General features: G+C 42.6%; 1 protein-coding gene and 1 long non-coding RNA gene across 5 annotated transcripts in view; one reads left to right on the forward strand and one right to left on the reverse strand.

The window, feature by feature from the left end:
* The window catches only part of MYOF (myoferlin), a 156480-nt gene extending 146329 nt beyond the window's left edge, over positions 1-10151 (reverse strand). For all 4 annotated transcript variants that reach the window (XM_027112071.1, XM_027112068.1, XM_027112070.1 and 1 more), the window contains exon 1: positions 9969-10151. In XM_027112071.1, coding sequence (XP_026967872.1) covers positions 9969-10056 — 88 coding nt within the window. In that variant the 5' untranslated portion in view covers positions 10057-10151. The remainder of the gene's footprint in view (positions 1-9968) is intronic.
* A 307-nt stretch (positions 10152-10458) lies between these two features.
* LOC113623214 (uncharacterized) lies at positions 10459-13055 on the forward strand. The gene is made up of 3 exons (XR_003433827.1): positions 10459-10773; positions 12002-12124; positions 13006-13055. It is a non-coding gene; the product is annotated as an uncharacterized LOC113623214 (long non-coding RNA).
* Positions 13056-17908: the final 4853 nt, after the last annotated feature.

Below are 17908 nucleotides of genomic sequence, written 5' to 3' on the forward strand. Positions count from 1 at the left end.
GTACACTCTCGACCAAGATTTGTTAAATGAGTTTATGCCTGAGAGGAGCAGTAGGAAGAAACAGCAGCAAAAAAGAGGATGGAAAGAGACAGGGACTGCCCAGGCAGTGAATTCCAACAATGAGGAGAGATAAGCAAAAAGAATGGGGTTTTTTTTTTCCTGTCTTTTTTTAAATAATGAAAGAGAGATAAGGGAAGGGATTTTTTTTATAATTGATAAGTTATGCTATTGGGATGAAAAGATGATGAAAGTAATAAACCAGAAAACTAAGGTAAGGGGAAGTGGAAACTCACCCTGCCATTCAAATATTAGGATGTTAATACTTTACATGTAATAAGTAAAGAGTTGTAGTCTCCACTAATAAAATGGCTCCCACTTGACTCTCCAGGAACTGATTCACTGCTAAGCTATGTCAGCTCTGAGCTTCTGAGTCACAGTGCGTCCTAAAGGCTTTCATACCCTGGGGAAACTCACCCCAGGAGGGCTGGGTTTTGTTTTTTCTTCTTCTTTTTTTAAATTTCTTTTGTTCTTGGTACACAGTCTTCCTCTTTCAGACTGGGTCCAGATGCCCCTAGCACACGGAACAATTCAATCCGTTCAGAGCGGGGAGGAAGGGATCATAATTTGACTTGGTTGTTTTAGGCACATTTTTTTTTTTTTCTCTGTAACCATGATGACCTCCAGGAAGACACACGGAGGCTCTGGAATCAAGAGTCCAGAGATGAATCCTCACCCGTCTCTGTCTCAGTTTCCTCATGCGTAAAGCCAGACTTCAAGAGGTGAGGTGGGAATAAACATCTATTTTTAGTCCAGGTACCTTAAAGACATCATCTCATTTGACTTTTACAATCTTCATGGGTAGGCCTTATACGCACTTCACAGCTAGGAAAACTGAGATTCAGAGAGGTTTCTTGTCGTTAATTAGACCAAAGCCCTAATGTCAAGGTCAGAGGTAGGCTAGGGCTCCCCTGCCTTCCAGCTTCCTTTGAGATGCAGCTTAATGGATCCCAAACAGCATGTGGAAACCCTGAAGTCCTAAATACTCAAGATCAGTTTTGTAGTTTGTGGTCACAGGGATCTGGTCTCATTTGGTCCTACGTGGTCCCCCTGGCCTCTGAGATCCTAAACTGAATGACTGAAGGGAGGAGCCAGAATCATTCATTCAACATTATTTATTGGTCATCTACTATTTGCCAGGCACTGAGCTAGGTGCTGGAGAAAGAGACATGGTCCCTGCCCTCATGAAGCTTCCAGTATGATTGAAGAGGCACACTGAAATCAAATAAGCCAGCAAATACACAACTACATGTTCCAATAGACGCCACAAAGGAGTATAGGATGTTAGGGGACAGAACTACAGGGCACCTGATCTAGGGCTACTCTGATCTCCCAGGATGTGCTGCTGGGAGAAGCAGTGTGACCTCTGGTTCCAGCCTTGGCCTGGGGAGCCCAGACCAACCGGAAGACCTGGTACTGCAGGGAACCAAGGCTATTTCCCACTTGCCTTCTGCTCTGCTATGACTCTCAGCACAACCTTGGCTGCACAGACCTCACAAGGCCAGGGCCCCACTGGTCAAGAGGCCACCAGGCTCTCAAGCCTGCTGCTCAGCCCCTGACAGGCAGGCTTCCGGTCCCAGGAGGGCTGCTTCATTGCTGGCCACTGAGGCTGCAGAATCGCTGCAGGGATTCTCACTTTGAGTTAATGAGGCAAATGTGAGCCGAAAATCCAAGTCAACAGAGGGTTGCTAAGAATCTACCGTTTATATCCCTTAGGATGACTATTATCCCCAAACAAACAAACAAACAAAAACCACAGAAAAAAACAAGTGGTGGTAAAGAAATTGGAACCCTTTTGCACTGTTGGTGGGAATGTAAAATAGTGCAGTCACGATGGAAAACAGTATGGTGGTATCTCAAAAAATTAAACATAGATTTACCAAATGATCCAACAATTCTACGTCTAGGTATAAACCTCAAAGAACTGAAAGCTGGGACTCAAACGATATTTGTACGCCCACGTTCACAGCATGATTCACAATAGCTAAAAGGTGGAAGCAACTCAGGTCCATCAGTGGACGAATGTATAAACAAAATGTGGTATAGACATACTATGGAATATTATTTAGCCTTAAAAACGGAAGGGAATTCTGACACATGCCACAACATGGATAAAACTTGAAGACAGTCTGCCAAGTGAAATAAGCCTGTCACAAAAGAACCAATATTGCATGATTCCACTTGTACCAGGTACTTAAGAGTCATCAAACAGAGAGACAGAAAGTAGAACTGTACATTTAAAAATGATTTAAAAGGTAAATATTATTCTATGTACATTACAGCACCATTAAAAAAAAAAAAAACCCTGCTATATGCCTAGCTGAGAGGCTATCATGTGCTCTCACAGATGAATCAAACGTGGGCTCTGCCTTCAAGCTGCCTGCGTGCCACAGCTGAAGGGCATCCCATTTATTCATGTAAGCCTGGGCCACCCGTCAGAGGTCCCCCAGGGTTCTGTATGTACCCCCAGCAGCGGGGAAGGAGTCAGGCATAAAAGGGGGAGGAAATGAGTGTTTGCCACGTAACTCCTACACGCCAGGCACTGTGATAGTGTTTTATCACCGTTGATCCTTAAGAGTACCCTTGTGAGGTACATGTAATTCTCCCCATTTTATAGGCAAGGAAAGAAAAGCTCAGGAACATAGTTGCCCCAAAGATTTAGCTCCTAGTGATAAAGTCAGAAGTGAAACTCTGCTCAGTCCAAAGTTCATCCCCTTTCACGTAATGTGTTGATTACAAAGAAAGGGGGCTCCTTAAAGGAGGGGTAGGGGTGGGGTCAGATTACAGCTTAAAGATGGGAAGAAGCAGGTCTAATCCCCAAACTGGAGGGAGATAAACTGGATGGTTCATGTCCTCGGCCCTCCGAAGCTTACCTTGTGTAGGATCCACCTTGTCTGTCCCGGGATTCTGTATTCCTTGTCACAGCTGATTGGACCAGGGGTGAGACCAAAACTGAACCAATTGGAGTCTTGGTCTCAAGCATCTCAATTAAGAGACACAGATGCTGTAGCAGATGTGGAGTCAGGACCAAGTCATCTCCGTGGTAACCCAGAGCCCCATGCAAGCTGCTAACTGCAAGGGAGCAGCGGTAAGAGTCCCCACTAAGGCAGCCAATGTATAGAGAGGAGACGGATGCAGTGCAGGGAAGGGCGGAGGCCTGAGACACACAGTCCCCTGGGGAGCCAGAGCAAAGGCTTCCCTGCCCGACAGGTGAGACCCATGATTGTATTCTGGGAAATTTCTCTCTGACCTTAGGGGAAAAACTTGAGCAAACCTGAGTTCCTTGCAATTCAACAACTGCTGACATGACACTTTATCCCTCAGGTGGGACAACTGGGTTGGGAGAGAAGGACCTTATGTGAGTGAGATCACAGCTCAGCTTGGTTGAGGAAATGCTCCCCATTTGACTTTTGGGAGAATAGCAAAATGTGTCTTTCGTATCACTTTCTGTTTCTGTGCCTCTCTTCTACCTCTTCGGGGGCCTCCCCCTCCAGTCTCAGGTAGCTAATGCCCTCAGGCTGGCCTCTGGCAGAGACACCCCACCCAGCCCAGCAGGTATGCACAGGCTAAACACTCCCTAACCCTAACCCTCATGTCCTATTTTACAGACGAGAGTGAGGAAGGATGGCCCAACTGGCCTGCCCAGCAAGGTTTTCTTATTCATTTAATTTGATTGGGCTGCTTCCTTAGTATCTTTCACATTAGCTCCTGCCTTCTCATTCTAGCCCTGGAATGAGCTCCCTCTGCTGTGGAAAGCATTTGCCTCAACTAGTAAACCACCTAATTAGTCTACCTGACTAGAACTAATCTGTCCACAACGCAGCCTAGTGGCCCCCCAGTGATTTGTGAGTAAAGCGCAATCCCAATCACACCAGATTACTCTGTCAACCTCACCCCACAGGCCCGTGGCTCCCTGGCCTTTTTTGGTGCTGTTCCAAACCTAGAATGTCTTTGTTTTCATTACTTCTGTCAAATTTCCACTCATCCTTTAAGACCAACTCAAGGACACTTTGTCCATGGAGCTTTTCACGCTTCCATCTGCTTTTGCATTATAATTTTTGCATGTCTATTCTGGTTTGTAACTCATTCTTGTGTTCCAACCAGTTGCTTCCCTAGAAGACCAACCCATGTTATACGTATTTTTCTAGACTTGATTTCTGATATACTGTCTGGCACATTTTAGGGCTCCATAAAAGGAAACGTTATCGAATAGGGAAGGAAGTTTAGGAATTCCCATGTGCAATTTCACATGTGTATTCATTTAATCCTCAAACACCTCTGCGAGGTAAGAGGTGTTATTAAGAACTCTGAAGCTGAAGGTTTTAATTCATTAGCTCATGAGCACTTAGGAAGTTAAGAGGTGAGAACTGGGATCCTCATTCCTAGGGCTCCTCATTCCTAGGGCTCCCTGGCTCCAAAGCCCAGGGCTCGATAGGCTTTGCATCCTAATGCCTAAGGCCAAGTTAGCTGATAAGGCTTAAGGTGTCAGATGTCTAAGCAGCTGTTTCTGCGTGAAAACTCTGCTCAGACCCACTTGAAGCACACCCCTATTCAACAGAACAGCTGTTCAATAGAAATTACAAAGTAGGTAAGGTCACGGCTGCCGTATCACAGCAGATGCATTATGCCTTACAGACCACTGCACGTTTCATGTATGAATTTTCAACATAAAACTGGCAGCTTCACATCTTTCTTGTCAGGATCAAGAAAGCAAAAAGTAGCACGACACCGGTTTGCCCCTGGGTAGCAGGTGTTAGGCACTCAGTGTTAGAAATGTGTGAAGTGGCCCTTTGCCAAGCCTCATCCACAAAGCATCTGAGAGAATATTAAGCGTAATTCTTCCTGAAAGAAGGGAGAATGGCGGACTTCTGATGGTCCCTTTCAGGACCAAGAATCAATGACTTTATTGCGCTAAGAGGTCTCAAATCTCTTGCCAGGGCATTGTTTCTAGGGTCAACCTTTAAAAGGTATATTCAACATCAGTGACATGTTAGATGCGGCGGAGGATATAAAAACCCCATGCCTTCTTGGCCGAGCCAGAGACTCACCAGTAAACCCAAACCAGACAAAGACCAGAGCCCCTGAACATGCCTTGAGGGCATGCAGTTAAGATCTGTCGTGGAGGAGGAAAACAAGTCACACTGATTGACTTTTAAAAGGCAACTGTGGGACTTCCCTGGTGGAGCAGTGGTTAAGAATCCGCCTGCCAATGCAGGGGACACAGGTTCAAGCCCTGGTCCGGGAAGATCCCACATGCCGCGGAGCTGCTAAGCCCATGTGCCACAACTACTGAGCCTGCGCTCTAGAGGCCGCGAGCCACAACTACTGAGCCCATGTGCCACAACTACTGAAGCCTGCGCGCCTAGAGCCCGTGCTCCGCAAGAAGAGAAGCCACCGCAATGAGAAGCCCACGCACCACAACGAAGAGTAGACCCCGCTCGCCGCAACTAGAGAAAGCCCGCACGCAGCAACGAAGACCCAACGCAGCCCAAGATAAATAAATTAATTAATTAAAACAAAACAAAACAAAGTCTTCACGTTGAGAGAGGCCTCAGAAGTCTGTCTAATCTAATCTCAGCTAGATTCAGTCTCACAACCTGGCTGTCTGCGTGAAACTCAAGGGAAAATGGCCACCTCTGGCTGGCAGGCACTCTGATCTTAAGATTCAGAGCTGGCTCTCGGAACCTGGTGAACCCAAAGAACATGAAAAATCAAGCGGGTTTTGTGGTTTCCATAATCTCCTTCTGCACTGCTAAGTATCCATGACATCCACACCACAGGGACTCCAGTAACCCCCAAATCCTCCTGGTTCATACTAGGTCCTAAGAAGTTCAGTCTCAGAAGGGGACTGTACACGAGAGACTGAGGTCAACTCTAAACCAGTTGGTTGTCAGTACAGCACATTCCCAACTACAGTCTAACAGGGGGCCTCACTGTCTATACAGGTATCACCATTAACACTCCCATCACTTGGCCATTCTTCCCACCATCCTACCGCTTGAGAAGTGTTGCTTACTGCCTGACCTTGCTGTTTTATGTACTCAAGAGGCAAAATTGTACACATTTCAGTAAATTCAGGGGCTTTCTTCGGTGCTGCCTTGATCCTCTGTTAGGGCTTTTTACATCCTACTCTCCCCACTCTCCCCCACGCCACCCTGTGAAGTGCATCCAGCTTTGCTCCATTCCCACTGATGGATATATGGTGGTATCAGTATCCTCAGTTCTGTCAGAACTTAATGTTAGCGAATTCCCTGGTGGAGCAGTGGTTAAGAATCTGCCTGCCAATGCAGGGTGCACGGGTTTGAGCCCTGGTCCGGGAAGATCCCACATGCCGTGGAGCAACTAAGCCCATGCACCACAACTACTGAGCCCACGAGCCACAACTACTGAAGCCAGCGCGCCTAGAGCCCATGCTCCGCAACAAAGAGAAGCCACCGCAGTGAGAAGCCCGCGCGCAATGAAGAGTAGCCCCCGCTCACCACAACTAGAGAAAAGCCCACATGCAACAACAAAGACACAATGCAGCCAAAAATAAAAAAAAGTAAAAGAAAAAAAAAAAGAACAATGTTACTTAATCTTACCCAGTGCTCAAAATTGGAAGGCACTCCTGGAAAGGGTTTGCCATCACCAGTGTTTTAAACCATTGGAACAGATTGAAAGCAAGAAAAATGCTATATTCATTACTATATCTGCTTTAGTGCCTAAGGCAATGCCTTCCATACCTTGCTGAGAGCAGTTATTCAGTACATGGAACTGTAAAATTATAAAACCTTAAAGCTGGAAGAAATCTCAAGATCAGTTCCCATGATTCCACAGCTGAGAAATTTGAGACTTGGGTGATTAAATCTGGGTCATCGGCTACTTTGTCAACGTTAGCCAGAGTCCAGATGTTCCTACTTTAAGTTGAGTTGTTTCTTCCATCGGGTTGCTTATCAGATGAATGAATGAATGAATGACTTTACTGCTCAACTGATACTATGAAAGGAGACTGGAAAACAGACTGAAGTTAAATAACCTAGCAAAAGTAATGGTTTAGATAGCCTATATTTGCCCACCTTAACTGAAGTTTTTCACTTTCAGTTGAGTGTTTATGTCCATAGCTAAGGCAGACATACTTTTAGTCATTTAAGTTTGACCAATGCATATACACTCCAGACAAATAACAAGTCAGATTTCAATATAGTGTTAAATTTTAATTTCATTATAATCTATATGACTTGCCCCATGACATCACCAGATTGAACGTGTCTTTACATGTCAATGGTGAAGGAAACAAACTTTTCATGTTATGTCTCTATTATGTAGCTGCTTCAAGAAAAAAAAATTATAAAACCACAGTGAGATATCACCTCACACCTGTCACTATGGTTATTATCAAAAAGGCAAGAAATAACAAGTGTTGGTGAGGATGTAAAGAAAAGGGAACCCTCATACATTGTTGGTGGGGATGTGAATAAATGCAGCCACTATGAAAAACAGTATAGAGATTCCTCAAAATATTAAGAATAGAACTACCATATGATTCAGCTATCCCACTTCTGGCATTTATCTAAAGAACACAAAAACACTAATTTGAAAAGATATGTGCACCCCTATGTTCATTGCAGCATTATTTACAATAGCCAAGGTATGGAAATAACCTAAGTGCCCATCAATGGATGAATGGATAAAGAAGATATGGTATATATATGCAATGGAAATACTACTCCGAAATAAAAAAAGGGGAAATCTTGCCATTGCAACAACATGGATAGACCTTGAGGTTATTATGATAAATGAAATAAGTCAGATAGAGGAAGACAAATGCCATATGATTTCTCTCATATGTGGAATATAAAGAACAAACAAACAAAAAACAAATGAACAAACCAAAACGAAACAAAAACAAACCTGCAGATACAGAGAACAGAGTAGTGGTAACCAGATGGGAAAGAATGGGGAGGAAGGCAAAATGTGTAAAGGGGATCGACTGTGTGGTGAAGAATGGAAACTAAGTTTTTGGTGATGAGCATGTTGTAGTGTATACAGAAGTCGAAATATAATGTTGTACACATGCAACTTATAAAATGTTATAAACCAATGTTACTGCAATAAAAAAATAAATTTAAAAATAAAATTAAATAAGTCAGAAAGAAAAAGACAAATACCGTATGTTAACACATATATATGGAATTTAAGGAAAAAAATGTCATGAAGAACCTAGGGGTAAAGCAGGAGTAAAGACGCAGACCTCCTAGAGAACGGACTTGAGGTTATGGGGAGGGGGAAGGGTGAGCTGTGACAGGGCGAGAGAGTCATGGGCATATACACACTAACAAACGCAGTAAGGTAGATAGCTAGTGGGAAGCAGCCGCATGGCACAGGGATATTGGCTCGGTGCTTTGTGACAGCCTGGAGGGGTGGGATAGGGAGGGTGGGAGGGAGGGAGACGCCACAGGGAAGACATATGGGAACATATGTTTATGTATGACTGATTCACTTTGTTATAAAGCAGAAACTAATACACCATTGTAAAGCAATTATACCCCAATAAAGAAAAAAAAAAAAAAGCTATTCAAGACCCTGAAAAAAAATAAAATTAAATTAAAAAGAGAAAAATATTTTTAAAAGAATACATGCAAATGAACTCTGACATAACATGACTACATGATATTCACTAACCAGATTCTCAAACTACATTGTCCTTTAAGAATCCAACTTCCAGATCTTTTTTTTTTTTTTTTTAACTAAACAATCATTTGGCAGCTTTGGGTTTCATTTCTGGCATTTTCCTGCTCATCTCAGAGGGAGAGGTTTAAGGAAAGAAACAGATAAAATTGACAAAAGAAAGGAGAAAGGCACAGATTACTCAGAAACCGTAAGGGAGAAGTAGTCAGGTTCCTGGAGGAAGAGAGAGTGTGCTGAGGTGTGGTCAGGAACCACATACCCATCAAGGCTCCCACTTTTTCTGCCCTCCCCTCTCACTCCCTCTCATTCCTCCTGCCAAGGAGTGAGCTGGCAATCTTACCAATGACCTTGGACAAACAGAAAATGATAAAGCTCCTAAATTCAGCTTTAGCCACACCACTCCAGCCAAAACTAGAAACACCTACAATGGCTGGGCGTGTGCCATCACTCCAACCGCTCCTGTTCCCTCCACTGCAATCAAATGTCCCGAAAAATAACCTGTTGGAATTACAATACGCCTTGTAAAGATGGTCTAGTCTAAACGCCCTCACCTGTTTTGCACAAAAGAAAACTGACATCCAGAGAAATGAGGTCACATGCCCAAAGTCATTGAGCAAGTCCAAACTAGATGCCCAAAACTTCAGACTTGCATTGTTCCGAGCTCATTTAAAGCAATTTAAAAGTTGCCAAACATGCAACGAACAAACAAAAAAACAAAACATCCCAACTTTGGAGAGATGAAGAACAATTACAAAAAGGCACAAATTAACATGAAAACAAACCAAACTAATAACTTTACTCCACCTCCCAGAAGCCCAGTGACGATAAAAGCAGCAGGGGTCTGTTTTACGGAGTAATGATACCTGGAACAACTTAATTGTGCTTTTTCCTCCTTTACCCATTTCTCACAGGCAGAGGAAATAAAAAGTGCATACAAGACTGCTGAAACTCTTAATCTGAACCAACATAGACCTTTTTGATACTTGAAATTTGGTACATCTTTCCCTCCAGGGGCTTATAGAAATCACATTATTAGAGTTAAAACATCAGGTCATTCAATGGGTCTCAAAGCCCTGGGGAAAATGCCTTCCACAGAAATCCATCCTCTCCCCTGACCTGCACAGGCAACAAACTCCAGCTAAAGCCGCAGAGGATTTGATCATTCGCAGACTTTCAAAGAATGGGACCCAAGAAACTAACATTCCAAAACAGGACTGGAGAAAAAGAAGAAAACTTGTCCTTACCCTTAAAAATAACAGAAACAATAGGATCCGGTTTCCCAAATTTCGTTTTAGGGATATTGCTGGCAGATTCAACAATCACTCGAAGCATGGCTCTCAATGGGCAGAAACCAAATTTCAGCAACGAAGTTAAGAAGACACCGGCTCTGGAGCTCGCGGCCGCGCCGCCCGGGAGAGAAGGCGGGGGAAGACTTCTCCAGCGAAGAGGGAAGGAGGAGAGGCGATGGGTGGGTCCCTGACGGATTACTGTATTTACTGAAGGTTACGTGTAAACTGATACCCAAATGCCCGAGCCTCCGCAGCGCCGCAGGCACCCACTTAAGAATTCGGGAAATGTGGGAGTGAAAAGGACAAAACCTCAGCTAAAAATAATTATGGGCAACAAATGAAACTGAAAAGGATTTGTAGCTAATAAATGTGGACACGTCAAGAGACCACTAAGACGCTGCAGCTAAGAGCAACAAATTTGTGAAGCCCAATTAATTGGATTTCTGTTACCCCTTCCATTCTTTGCTGAGCTTCGTGGAGTTTTAAAACTTTACTGCGTCATTTAAAATTTTCTTTTTACTTTTGCCATTTCTTCTCTCCTGCTGTTGAACTCACCCACGCAGCAACAAGTTAGAGAACAATTTGTTTTTAATCAGTTAAAGGGTGCCCCCTATTGTATGGCAGAGAAATAACTGAGTTTATTTCAAGCAAGCCCAATCCGGAGGTGGTGATCGCGGTTTACAAAATCAGTGTCCTGGGAGCTGATCGTTTTCAGTCACAAAAGGATTCGCCATAGGACTTCTTTAAAAATCCTTACGAGGTGAGAGCTGGTGACCAAAGTTTTCCTGGTCCATCAAAAGCTGCTAGCCGTCTTTAGTGAAAATGGAGTTCTCCACTCTTTCAGGATCTAGACCCCAGCAGTGTCTTCCTTTCCTTTGTTAAAGAAAAAGGTATTCGATGACACTTGTTGAAGTGGGTAAGGAAGACTTTATTCAAGGGGAAGGAATCTTTCAGTGCAGGAGGGAATTTGGACTCAACTCTGAATAGGGCATGGACAAGGGGGAATTTATAGCCAGGGAGCAGGTTGGGGGTCAGTGAATGGAAATTACCAGAAGAAAGTATCAGGGGGGAAAAGGGGATTCTGGCTCAACCGACCTAACAGGATTCTTACTGAACATAGGTCAGGGTGACGAGACATTACCTGGGTGATGGTGGAGAACGAGGCACCCCACAAGATACAGAGTGATCAGATATGGAGGGAGGGGAGTTCTGGTTAAACTGACTCAGCAAGGTTCTCGCTAAAACTAAATTTTACAAGGAAATACACAGATGGGCCTAGGAGAAAGTTCAGGAGCTTGACTAAAGTTTGGCCAAGGAAAAGGTCTTTATGGCCTAGAGGGTGTGTTAGGTGGTGTAGCCTGGTGATTAAGATCACTAGAAGAGGCCTGGGGATAGTAGTCAGCCAGACCTGCGTGTGGGTCCCTGATTCGTCACTCTTGAGCTATGTCACCTTACAAGTTGGTAAATCCCTCTCTTCTGCAGTTATCTCATCCGTAAAATGAAGGTGAAGATTGTCATAAGGTCAAGGTCTAAGTGCGGGGGCCTGGCAAAAAGCACATAGTAAATTCCACACATCTACAACCAGAAGTTCATCCTTATTCACGGCATTTCATAGCATTTCCGTTAATGCAAATTGGGTTTACATTAGGATCTCATTGTGTTTCAGAAGAAAAGGCTGAAACTAAGAATGAAAAAACGTAGGACTTCCTTTTGCTTCTGAACACACAACCAACCGAGAAGACCCACCTGTAAGCAAACACTTCAAGTGCACTGAAAAAGACCCACCTGCAGGAATTCTTCTGTCTCAGTGAATTTCTCAATGGCTTATATAAAGAACCAATAAACCCAATGTCATATACATTATTGTATTTAGTGGACATGTAGACTAAATACAGTATATATTTTAGTGGAATATAGACAACATTATGTTTGTTTGTATTTTGGAGCTGGTTTTTATTTCTCCCTTTCATTGTTAAATATATTTACAGAAAAATGCATACAAATAAATGTGACAGTTTAATGAGCAAACATCAAGGTCAAGGCAGAGACCATTGCCAGCACTCCAGAAGTCCCTCACATGTCCCATCACAGCCACCTCCTTCCCCCCACAGGTAACCATTTTCCTGATTTTTATAGTAATATTTTCTGTGCTTTTTTTTTATAGTTTTTAATCCCCCAAATAGTTTGACTTGCTTGATTATGATCATATGAATTATTTTATACATTATGAACATTATCTACATGTATTTGTACCTATGTGTATACACATATTCACATAGTATGAATTCTTTGACATATTATGACCTTTATAGACATGGACTATAAGTGTGAATTCTTTTGTGTTTGGCTTCTTTTTTTTTCAACGTTATATTGTGAGATTCATCCATATAACTCTACTTTGTTTCCTCTCATTTCTCTATGGCATTCCGTTGTATGAGTGTACCACATTTTACTAATTACTCCACTGTTGATACACATTTGGATTATTCAGAGTTTGGGGCTATTACAAAAAGGGCTACACTGAACATGCTTGTACATGTTTCCTGGTACAAATGTGCATGAGCGCATTTTGGGTCTAACCTGTGACTGCAATTGCTGGATCAAAGGGTATATGCATATTTTCAAAATTGCTAGGTAATTCAAAATTGTTTTCCACGGTGATTGTACCATTTACACTCCCACCAACAGTGTATGAGACTTCCCGTTCATACATTTGGCAACCCGTATGGTGAGTATGTAATATTTCATTGGAGCTTTAATTTGCATTTTTCAGATTACGAATGAGGTTTCATACCTTTTCATATTTACATTTCCTAATTTATGACATGCCTATTCAAATATTTTGTGGATTTTTCTATTGGGTACTCCGTGTTTTTCTTACTCATTTGCAGGAGCTGTTTATGTGCTCTGAATACTGGTGCTTTGTGGCTTATAATTTTAATATTATTGATTTTATCAATATTTCCTTTATTGGACTTCCCTGGTGGCACAGTGATTAAGAATCCTCCTGCCAACGCAGGGGACATGGGTTCGAGCTCTGGTCCGGGAAGATTCCACATGCCGTGGAGCAACTAACCCCGTGCGCCACAACTACTGAGCCTGTGCTCTAGAGCCCGCAAGCTACAACTACTGATCCCACGAGCCACAACTACTGAAGCCCACATGCCTAGAGCCTGTGCTCCACAACAAGAGAAGCCACTGCAATGAGAAGCCCGCACATCACAACGAAGAGTAGCCCCCGCTCACCGCAACTAGAAAAAGCCCGCGAGCAGCAACAAAGACCCAATGCAGCCAAAAATAAATAAATTAATTAATTAAAAACAATATTTCCTTTATGGTTAGTATATTTTTCTTTCTTTCTTTCTTTTTTGGCTGCACCACAAGGCTTGCAGGATCCTAGTTCCCCAACTAGGGATTGAACCAACCTTGGGCCATGGCAGTGAAAACACTGAGTCCTAATCACTGGACAACCAGGGAACTCCCAGTACATTTTTCACATTAAGAAATGCTTTCTACTCTGAGATGTGAAGATACTCTTCAGTATTATCTTCCAGAAGCATTTTGTTTCATCTTGCACACTAAGATTTATACTCCACCTGTAATTGATTATGTGTCATGTATGGTTAGAGGTCACGTTTCATTTTTTCCCACATGGATATTCAATTGACCCAGTACCATTTATTGAAAAGTTTGTCCTTTTCCCAAACCTAGGTCATGTATCAGGTTTGTAGATGTGTGTGGGTCTGTTTCTGTGCTCTCTCTTCTGTTTCATTGTTCTATTTGCCAGTCTCTGCACCAAGACCACTGTGTCTTAATATAGCCTTATAAAAATTTCATAATAAGATTTTATCCTCCCATCTTGTTCTTCAAATATCTTGGCTCTTCTTGCATTTTTTTTTTTTTTTTTTTTTTTTTTTTTTTTTTTTCGGGGCTCTCACTGTTGTGGCCTCTCCCGTTGCGGAGCAACAGGCTCCGGACGCGCAGGGTCAGCGGCCATGGCTCACGGGCCCAGCCGCTCCGCGGCATGTTAGATCTTCCCCGGACTGGGGCACACCTGCATCGGCAGGTGGACTCTCAACCACTGTGCCACCAGGGAAGCCCTCTTCTTGCATTTTAATAGACATATTAGGATCAGCTTATCAAGTTTCAAATATTTTAAAAATCTGTTGGAATTCTGTCTTAAATTGCATTAAATTTATAGATCAATTTTGGGGGGAACTGATGTCATTGTAAGTATTTCAATTCAATAATAGACTATATCACTTAATCTACTTAGACTTTCTAAACATCTCTCAGTAAAATTTTATAATTTATAAAGGCCTTGAACATTTTTTCTAGATAAGTTGGAACTTATTTCTTTCAGCTTTCAAATATATAAAAAACGAAAAAAAATAGTACAATTAACACCTCTATGCCCATTATCTAGATTTGACAACTATTAACATTTTGCCATGATCATGTTATCTATCTATCTAGATTTTTAAAATAAAATTATTTTAAAGTAATTATAGATATCATGAAATTTCACCCTTAAATGCTAAAGACTGCACCTTGTAAGAGTGACATTTGCCTACAATATTACAATCACATGACCACATCTGTGTGTATTCAGATTATCTAATTATGTTAATAACAAATTATACTAAATATCATTTTTCATTTTTTGTATATTTTTAAATTAGGACCCAATCAAGATTCATGCATTGCCTCTGTGCATTTAGCTGGAGAAATCTGACCAATAAGGTAACTGACTTACAGTTCCCAGGTTCTACAGGTTTTCAGAGGCCCAATAAAATATATGAAGCCAAAAATACAATAAACTGATACAAAATATAATGAAATTAATGCATTGAGAAGTGATACAATATCATTTCTATGGTATTCTTCCCAAACATCCATAACCCCAGTCTACAAATGCAAAAACAGGGAATTCCCTGGTGGTCCAGTGGTTAGGACTCGGCGCTTTCAGTTCGGGGGCCTGGGTTCGATCCCTGGTTGAGGAACTAAGATCTCACAAGCCGTGAAGTGTGGCTGAAAAAAAAAAATGAGAAAGTAGACAAAACCAGGTTGAGAGACATTCTACAAAATACCTGATAAGTACTCTTCAAAAGTGTCAAGGTCATAAAAATAAGGAAAGATTGAGAAACTGTCACAGATTGAAAGAGACAAAGGAGACATGGAAACTAAATGCAAGATTGTATCCTGGATCAGCTGCTGGAACAGACAAAGGACGTTAGTGGAAAAAGTGGAAAAATACCAAAGTCTGCGCTTTAGTTAATAGTGTTGTGCCTATATTAATTTCTTAGTTTTGATAGATGTACCATGAGTATGTAAGATGTTAATATGAGGGGAACCTGAATGAAGGGCACAAGGGAACTCTGTATGCTTTGCAACTTTTCTGTAAATCTAAAATTATTTCAAAATAAAATGTTAAGAAATAAAATTAAATTAATTTGTAAATACTGGCTTAGAAGTATAAAAAAGAAGCCTTCAAAATTGAAACAATAATTATTTCATTAAAAGTGTATGGACAGGGCTTCCCTGGTGGTGCAGTGGTCAAGAATCTGCCTGCCAATTCAGGGGACATGGATTTGAGCCCTGGTCCGGGAAAATCCCACATGCCGCAGAGCAACTAAGCCCATGCGCCACAACCACTGAGCCTGTGCTCTAGAGCCTGTGAGCCACAACTACTGAGCTCGCATGCTACAACTACTGAAGCCCGCACACTGAGAGCCTGTGCTCCACAACAAGAGAAGCCACCACAGTGAGAAGCCCGCGCACCGCAACAGAGAGTAGCCCCCGCTCGCCGCAACTAGAGAAAGCCTGAGCACAGCAACAAAGACCCAACGCGGCCAGAAATAAATAAAAAATAAATAAATAATTTTTTAAAAAGTGTATGGGCAAAACAAAATGCCTGTTTCATTAATTGGTAAGTTTTTAGTATTCATAAAATTTTCATCTCAGTTGAAAAGAACTTGTAGTTAGATTTTCACACTATAAAAGAATTTCTGAGAATGCACAATAACCACCAAGAAATCACAACCTATCATAAGTTCATTAATCATAACCCCAAATTTTCAACAATGTAATTATGAAAAATCCTTTCAAGGTTTTTACAGCAATATATATATATATATATATATATATATATATTTTAATGCAGCATAAGGTACCTTTGAGTATTTTGATGTAATATATCCAAAAGCAGGATTCTGTTAAATTGTTAAGTAAGCCCTGAAACAGATTAACTTTCCAATTCCTAGCATTTTTTGGAGTCTTCTATTTGGCACTGATTTATATAACTTTGAATAAACACAGGCAGGAGAGAATGAGCTAACCAGTAAAAGTAGAACCTAGTAAAAGGACCAGTCCTCCTCTTAACAAGCTTGCAATGGCTTTGCTGTGGAAGGAAACACTATTTTATTTATTTATTTATTTATTTGGCTGCACCGAGTCTTAGTTGCAGCATGCGGGACCTTTTAGTCGCAGCATGTGGAATCTTTAGTTGTGGCATGCAGGGTCTTTTCCTAGTTACGGCACGTGGGATCTTTAGTTGTGGCATGCGAACTCTTAGTTGGGGCATGTGGGATCTAGTTCCCTGACCAGGGACTGAACCTGGGCCCCCTGCATTGGGAGCACGGAGCCTTAGCCTCTGGACCACCAGGGAAGCCCTGGAAGGAAACACTATTATCCTCATCTTCAGAAATAAATATTTGAGGAGAAGGAGGTTAGGATACTTGGAAAGTAGTAACTTAAAGTTAAGGGGTAGAAAAGTTGGTGGCCAAGGGGCGTGGCCTAGCCTCAGAGCTTCTCTCCTGACATCAGGAAATGCTGCGGAGCAAGGTCATGAGCGTTGAGGCTCAGATTCCAGGGAGAGCCAGGAGCTGTGTTTCACTGGGTAGTAAGAGGGAAGGAGGAGCTTTAAGACCTGAGCCCAGTGGGAGACAGTGGCAGAAGTAAGGTGGCTGGTGTTTGGAGAAGGGAGGAGGTGCTCAGAGGCTGCCAGTCAGACTGACTTTACATCAACCTGTCTGTAGAGCGTGTGTGCATGCACGTGTGTGTGTGTGTGTGTGTGTGTGTGTGTGTGTGTGTGTTGGGAGTTGGGTGGAGAAGATTCAGTGGTGGGAACATGAACTTGTTCTTCAGAGACTGCAGAGCTGCACACAAAGGCAATGCATGTATGCTCACACACCATCACAACCAGCACCTGCACCATCCAGCCTTACTCTCTTCCTGCCACCTCTGGTGCAACAACAGAGCCCTGGAGCCCAGTTCAGCAGCCTGCTTCTGTCTCAAGGGCTTTATTTTTATCAACTGCATTGGCCCTAACAACAACCCTATGATGTAGGCCCTATAATAACCTCCACTTCATGAGCGTAGGAAACTGAGACACAAAAAGATTAGGTAAATTGTTCAGGTTATAGCTAATAAATGGAAGAGCTGGGATCCAAACCAGGTAGTTTGGTTGTGAATTTTCCTGCTACACTCTATTGGAATGTATCCCTTACAACATGCTTTGCAGCCTCCACACACCCTGGAGACAAAAACACCAGCCTGGGTGCATCATAACCAGAGCCCTGGTTACTATCTGTCTCAAGGACTTTGAGCTCTCCAGCTTCCTGTGCCAAGAATGTAACAGTGTCAGTCTCTGGTGGCTACTGGAGTTACCTCTATACCCTGTGAGCCTGGGAAGGGGCTAACCCCTCAGTTTCTCCATGCCAGTGGCCTCTGTTTCTTTTTCTTTTTTTTTTGGCTGCACCGGCGCAGCATGCAGGGTCTTAGTTCCCCAACGAGGGATCAAACCCGTGCCCCCTGCAGTGGAAGAGTGGGGTCTTAACCACTGGACCTCCAGGGAAGTCCCTGGTGGCCTCTCTTTGGACAGTCCTTATTTTTTT

Source organism: Aethalodelphis obliquidens, unplaced genomic scaffold (assembly GCF_003676395.1).
Source record: "Aethalodelphis obliquidens isolate GAN/ISIS:26980383/991018 unplaced genomic scaffold, ASM367639v1 scaffold11, whole genome shotgun sequence".
Lineage (NCBI taxonomy): Eukaryota > Metazoa > Chordata > Mammalia > Artiodactyla > Delphinidae > Aethalodelphis > Aethalodelphis obliquidens.